The sequence below is a fragment of the Haematobia irritans genome, chromosome 1 (assembly GCF_050003625.1).
Source record: "Haematobia irritans isolate KBUSLIRL chromosome 1, ASM5000362v1, whole genome shotgun sequence".
Taxonomy (NCBI): Eukaryota; Metazoa; Arthropoda; class Insecta; order Diptera; family Muscidae; genus Haematobia; species Haematobia irritans.
Genome location: NC_134397.1, coordinates 170,187,309 through 170,194,550, shown reverse-complemented (window position 1 = coordinate 170,194,550; position 7,242 = coordinate 170,187,309). Strand labels below are relative to the sequence as shown.

General features: G+C 31.8%; 1 protein-coding gene across 1 annotated transcript; it reads right to left on the bottom strand.

Annotated features, from left to right (window-relative positions):
* Nucleotides 1-451: 451 nt before the first annotated feature.
* On the bottom strand, nt 452-5,258 carry LOC142222133 (FERRY endosomal RAB5 effector complex subunit 3). Its single transcript, XM_075292100.1, has 5 exons — nt 4,966-5,258; nt 4,187-4,892; nt 1,952-2,093; nt 1,374-1,891; nt 452-877 (listed from the first exon to the last, which is right to left on the bottom strand). Exons 1-5 carry the CDS (start codon nt 5,144-5,146, stop codon nt 757-759), a joined length of 1,668 nt encoding a protein of 555 aa, XP_075148215.1. The 5' UTR covers nt 5,147-5,258; the 3' UTR covers nt 452-756.
* Between the last annotated feature and the right edge of the window lie 1,984 nt (nt 5,259-7,242).

The window sequence follows — 7,242 nt, the reverse complement described above, 5'->3', positions numbered from 1 at the left end:
TCATTCTAAATGAAAACACATACATAAAAATTACAACAAAACAATATTCTATTTTGCGAAGTACTTTTAAAGATACAAATGCATGATTTTTTATCACTCATAGATACGCGAAAACTCACTAATTGAACATAACAAACGCAACAGACCTTACAAAAGGATTTCTCTAACTATATCACATAAAACAGAAGTGCAGAAGAAACACAGATCTACGTAAAATAAAATTAAACTAAAAAATAAAATACAATAAATACGTAAAGCAATGAATATATTCATTATTGAATACAAGTAGATTGAAATTATGTGAACTGAAATCATATAACATATGAACCAAGAAAATGGAAACAAAAAATCGAAAAAGGGTATGTAAATTATATAGTATTGTTGTTAATCTTCATTGAAGCAAAAGAGATATTAAAATTTAATTATGTTTACTATCAGTGCAAAAATAAAATTGGTAGTAATGATTTATTATTTATTGACATATAACATACATAAGTATATTTATATAGAGTAAACTTAACAGCATTGGTTGTCTCAAAACAACTTACAATTGAATTCATAACCAAACGAAAAATAAGAAAATAAAATTTACAGGAATTTTTTGATTGTATGGTGTTGAGTGATTTTTTTGAAAATCAGACATAACATTCGCAATAAACTAAAAAGTATATATTAATGATGATAAATTAAATAAAAATAAATATCTATAAACATTTTTTCGAGTTTAAATAAATCACCTAAAACAGTAATCTAAATTTATTTTGAGGTATCCACTAAAATTTTGGGATTGGACACACGAAAAACATTTGGAACCATACTGGCTAGAGTACTGAAGAGATCCTCTGATATATTATGTGGTAGTAACAGCTGGAGAGTGCTGCAATAGAAAATAAAAAGAATGTAATTAGCAATTGGGGCTACTTAGTTTAATAAGGTTTTCAGATAACATAGCTCCTCCGTCCAGAGTATAAAACGGTGAACACAGCGATTGTTATCAATGAAAACATTAAAAATCACCAAATGATTTTGAGTGACCGTAAATTAAAATGGAATAAAATAGCAGGTACTCTAAAGATATCAACTGAACGTGTATATTATATCATACACGAATATTTTGTGTATAAGAAATCTTCGGAAAACCCGACATTCGATTTATACCCCTATGTTCTGGTTTACTAATTAGCAAAACGAAATTCTTGGAATTGTTAATAACTTTTGAACCTTTGAAACTTCTTCCAAATATTCATTATACTCGTAAATCAAGGGCGATGGACTTTTGAAATATTATTATTGCATTATTCTACCTTTCTAACAAAAATTCAACTAATCGAAAAGATTTTCAGCGTATATATGAATACAATATTTTGATTTACCTTAGTTCAGCACCACCCCAGGATGCTGATTCGATCATAAAGCCTTTAGCGCATTTGAATACTAGCTCAGCTCTTCGTGTACACCACGAAACCGTCATATCCTCTGACATTTCATGACGCAAGAGTGCAGGTATGGTCAACGTTGTAACATCATGACGACTGGCCGTTTTCAAAATATTGCGAAGACCCAGTATCACCGGATGTCTTGAATTTATTTCACTTGGAGCATTAATTGGTTCATCCGATATCAAATGGAATATAACGTGAGATTGTGAGAGATTGGAATGCTTCGTAATAAAAAAATCACCAGTTTTTAATTTAGCACTAGTTTTCACAGGAGAATTGCTTGCACTGCTTTGTATAGATTGAGATACAATACTGCCATCATTAGCACCATCAGAACTACTAATACTTATATCAGTACTAGCTGTACTTAAACTTTTCGTACTTGGCGTCGAAGAAGAATTGAGGTTGAGCTGTCTTATTTGATGTTCAATTTTTTCCAGCTGATCGTTAATCTGATATGTAATTAATTTATGATTATTGATCAGGAAGTACACATTGGTAGGTATACATACCTGATTAAAATGAAATTCAGTTGACATATTAGCATTTTTAATTATATCCTTATTTGCTTGAGCTTGTACGGATGGGGTTAAAACGACAACACCACACAAGGAACTGGAGTACAAACCCAAGGCCATGTTTAAACCATTTAAGCTGGAATATGTTAAAAAGACAAAATTGTTAGAAAGAGCAATAATATTTTAAAAGATTTTTATTAATATTATGAAATAAAAGTGATATGAATAAAGTAATAAATCGCACATTAATCAGACATTTATATTAGGAATTGTCTGTAAGGGTTGTATATTTAAATTTCGATCAGAACGGAATTTTTAAACAATTACTGAGTTACCAAACACGTGAAACTGGGTGACGCAACCAGACAGTCCAAATTGTATATAAAAAGATATTGTATTATTCTTTGTCATAAATACACATAGCCTCTCCCAAATACGGAATTAACATTATTATATATTTTTGTCTGATGAGATAGTATACCCAAAGTATGCTACAAAACCGAAGAGCAGTCACTGTTTGCTGAAATAGAAAATTTTTTTTTTGCTATTTTATGAGCTCAAAAATACGAACATTTCAAAAATTAAGATGTAACAAGAAACAAAATAAAAGTTTTAACGATATTAAAGAACAGGAATATACAAATTACAATTTTTGTTGTTCGCTACACCATGAAGTAAAAATATATAACAGTAAATAAAGACTGCTGTTTTTAGCAGACTTTTTCTATGAGTGTAGTATGAGTATGGATGTTATTTGTTTATTTTCTTGTGCCTCCACAATACAGGGTAGCTGAAACAAAGTGTTACCAAGTTGACGGTATCAAGTTAGATGGTATATTCTTATCATGATATATTTATATAACCATAGATTTATGGTGATAATCGTTGGGGTAAAAAATTCTACGGAATCCATGCAAAATTTCATTTAGTTTTGATAAGTACAAAGGTACTAAAATTCGATTTTGCTATTTGTGCATACTAAAACATTATTTGTCTATACAGAAAATAATGAAAATTCTCACAGTAATTGAATTCCAATTTAATCGTCGCGGGATTTACATTTTGAGTTGGCAGGAATGTTAATAACATTTGGGCAAAATTATACGTCAAATTGAGGTGTGCGCGTAGTGAAATTTCACTCACACTCACGCCATTCACGAAGTCAAATATTTATTCACGCACGATAAGTGTCGTAGCCACTAACACTCACGCACATTCACGAAATGAAAAGCAGGGGGCTAATCACGGCATTCGATATCGAATTCATAATCGTATCGAAAAAATTGTCGATACGATTAAAAGTTTGGAGCACGGGATTCGATCGAAATTTGATGCAATTTCTCAAGCGTTGCCAAATGGCGAAAACAATGTAAAAAACAAGTGAAAAATGTTTTACGATTGCAATTTACCAATCGAAAAAATTGTCGATCAAAAAAACTCGATATCGACTCCCGTGATCCGAAAAATTTAGATTTCGATCAAAAGTTCTCGATATCGAGTGCCGTGATTAGCCCCCAGTACTCTCGCACACTCACGCACGAACTACTTTTACAGACTCACGCACGATTCACGACAATTCACGTGAGTCACGACATTTTCCAACCGGGAATGAGCAAAGGTAACAAAATTCGTAAACAAAATATAGTTCGACAGCTAAATCAATTTAATTTAACATACGAGTAAGAATTAAATCTTGATTTTTTTCGTGAGCGTATTTTTGCAAAAATTTTTTTTAGTCCGACATATTTATTTTAGTCCCACTCACGCACATTCACTAGAGTTGCTTCAGATTTTATTCACGACTCACGTGATTCACGCGTCACGACAATTTCGTGTCACGCGCACACCTCTAATGTCAATGTCATTATCAGTAACATATCTACACTTTAGAGTTTACCAAACGACCAAGAGTGAATTTTTGATTTTTCTGATTTAATGCACTCGTTCTCGTTCAAATAACAACTTCGGTTTGATGACTGTATTGGAAAGGAACTATTTGGCATGTATGTATATAAATTATAAAATCTAGAGCCAATATTTTATTTTATTTATTAAATCTATAGATTATGAAAAGTCGAACTAGTGTTCTAGTGTTCGTATGCTTTAAAGTCATTCCTGAACCTTTATGTCTCCGATTCGTCCTTGCTTACTAATATTAAATGGGAAACGTGATTCAACCATTACTGTGGAGTTCATTCATATTAAGAATTATGAATCGATTGTACATACCTTTCATCCGCATATAAAGGGCTACAGAGATCATTAACATTAGAGCTTAATATACGAATATTATGCATATGCTTGAGTTGAGAACCTAAGTGTATGGTAAAGCTCTCCTCCATGGATGGTTGTTGCGAAATGAACATTGATGAACGATTCCCCAGTGGTGTAGATACTGGGGACGACTGAAATAACTCACTAACTTGACTAGTTATCCAATTACGATATTCATTCCTTTGATGTCCGATTTTTGCTTCCAACTCTGATTCATATCTTTTCCGAACATAATTTTGAGTGGAATATTGTTGAGCCAATAAATTGTTGATATCTTCAGGAGTTGTGGTTATATCCAGTTGATTTATTTTCGACTCCATTTCTTCCTGTTGGGAATTATTTAAAGTCTCTACCTCTTTATCCATCTCTTTGGTCATGTTGGCTATAACTTTAGAATAGGCACGCTCTTTCTTTAATATCTCTTCGAGTGATGACGAGTGAACCAGTCGATGAAAACTTTGGGCAAATATGTCTTCATCGGTTGGACCAACACGGTCTGCGAATTGTATAAGCTCTTCCTTGTAGTGGCGTTCCGTTTCACGTATGATTTCTTCTACATCAATTTCATTATTACGGACCTTATTTAAGAGTTCTTCCGCGCATTCGTCACTAAATTTTTGATTTTCAAATTTAATGAATTCATGCAATGCATGTTTTATACCTTAAAAAAGAACAGGGAACAGATACTAGTTATCCATATCCTAGTCATATCAATTCAATCGTTTGTAACTAACCTATATTTTCGTCCAGAAATCTCATCATCGGATCCATTTGGGCTAATAATTGGGTTGATAGTTCCTCCAAGCTGTCTTCGTATGGTATGATTATATCTATTGTTGCCTCCCGTTGTTCACCTTCATGATCCTTGTATTTGTATTGAAATTGTTTTATCGATGTATTACTGATCTCAACCATGATTACTAGAGTTGATAAATAATTTTATGTCGAATTCACGCCCTCTAAAATTAACTTAATACATCCCTATGGGAAGTAAATGATTAAAACAAGTTATAACAAACAAAGTATGTCAACCAGTGTTGCCAATTTGATGCTTTTAGCACCAAATTTAGTGCTTTTTGATTTCTAAAAAGCACCAAATTGCCTTTTTGGTGCCTTTTCAAAAAAAGCACCAACTTGGTGCTTTCTGGAATTTTCATTTAGTGCTTTTGGTGCTTTTTTTTTATTTTGAACAGTATTAAGTTTAATTGATACAAAAATGTTGATTAGACTTTCAAGAGCCGAAGAAACTCAAATTTATTGCCAAATATAGAATTTGATTGTTATGAAGTTGGTATTGATTATTTTTTAATTAATATTGTTATTTAGGGTATTCTGTAGGAAAGTCGAGCGGTGAGTGTCGAATTTTTTAATTTGATAAAGATGTCATTAAAAACGTTCGTATTAAATTAACAAAAGCACGCACAACTAAAATAAGCAATAGACTCCTTCCATATATTAATATTTTGAAAGTTGAAAAACATCACTGATCAAAGTGAATTGGACGAAAGCATTAAAACTGATCAAAGTGTATACTTGAATAGCGGTTCATAATGGTGAGTACTAAATTCGAGTTTTGCCGCTAAGGTGAAAACTATATCAGTAAACAAGTAAGTAAAGTAGAAAGTCGGGCGGGGCCGACTATATAATACCCTAAACCACCATTACAGAATTAGTAATCATAAGCATTTGTGGGGTAACATATAGGTCTGGGAGATAAACCGCAGTTGCATATTTAAGAAAATTAAGGGGTACATGTCAATGGGTGCTTTGTGTCAATCAGACTATATCTCATAGTCAATCTTGCCAGCGAAAATGTTCGGTTTACTCTACAAGGACAAAAAAATTCCCTACTTTCCCATACATTCCCAAACAATTTTCCCTACTATATTTTTCGTTAAATTTAAAAAATTTTACAAAACAAAAATGGTTCTAAGAACTTTATTATCTTAAAACATGAATATGCAACGTATATAACTTAGAATATAAATTTGTATTACCACCACGGTTGCCACAGTTGGTAGAATTCTACCACAATTAGTAATCTTTTTTGGTAAATCCCTATAAAAATAAAATTTTGGAAAAAGTTTCTATAAACAAATTTTTGTGAGAAATTTTTCTATAGAATAACATTTTGACAATAAATTCTATAGAAATAAAATTTTGAGAAAAAATTCCACAGAAATAAAATTTTGAGAAAATTTTTTATAGAAATAATATTTTGAAAAAAATTTCTATAGAAATACAATTTTGACAAAATGTTCTATAGAAATAAAATGTTGACAAAATTTTCTACAGGAATAAAGTTTACCACACATTGTTAAGGATCAAGCCTTGCCGGCTTCTAATTTCCTCCTCTAGAGTCACCAAAATGTAAAAATTATTACAAATTGTGTTGAGTGAAAATGTCCTACATTGTGGCCCTACGTCCCTACAAGACGCTAAATATTAGAAAAACCCTACATATAGGGAATTTCTCCTACTTCTAGCAACACTGGCTGTGTTGATATTGCACCTACGGAGTTAGTATGCCACTAATATTGAGCCCATTATTAAAAAAGAGAAAATCGTTAAATTTGTGTGGGTAATAAATACAAATTTGTAAAAATCGAGCAATATTCTTATGTAAGAGCTACAAGTACGTATAAGTACGATCGGCTAGTACATCAAAATTTGAAATTTGAGTAATATTGGTTAATAAATAAGAGTACTATGGCCAAATTTGGGAAAATCGAGCGATGCATATATATGGAAGCTATATCTAAATCTGAACCAATTTGCATAATATTTTGCGGGTTTGATTAATACCACAAAAGGTTACCTTGTGCAAGATTTGAGTAAGATCAGTTAAGAAATGAGGCCTGTATGGTCAAACGTAAGGTTATTAGGGGCGAATTTTTCAAAATCGGGTGATACATATATGGGAGCTATAGCTAAATCTGAACCGATTTTGATGATTTTTTGCACGTATAGTTAGTGCTATAGAAGACTATATTTAGCCAAATTTGGGTAAG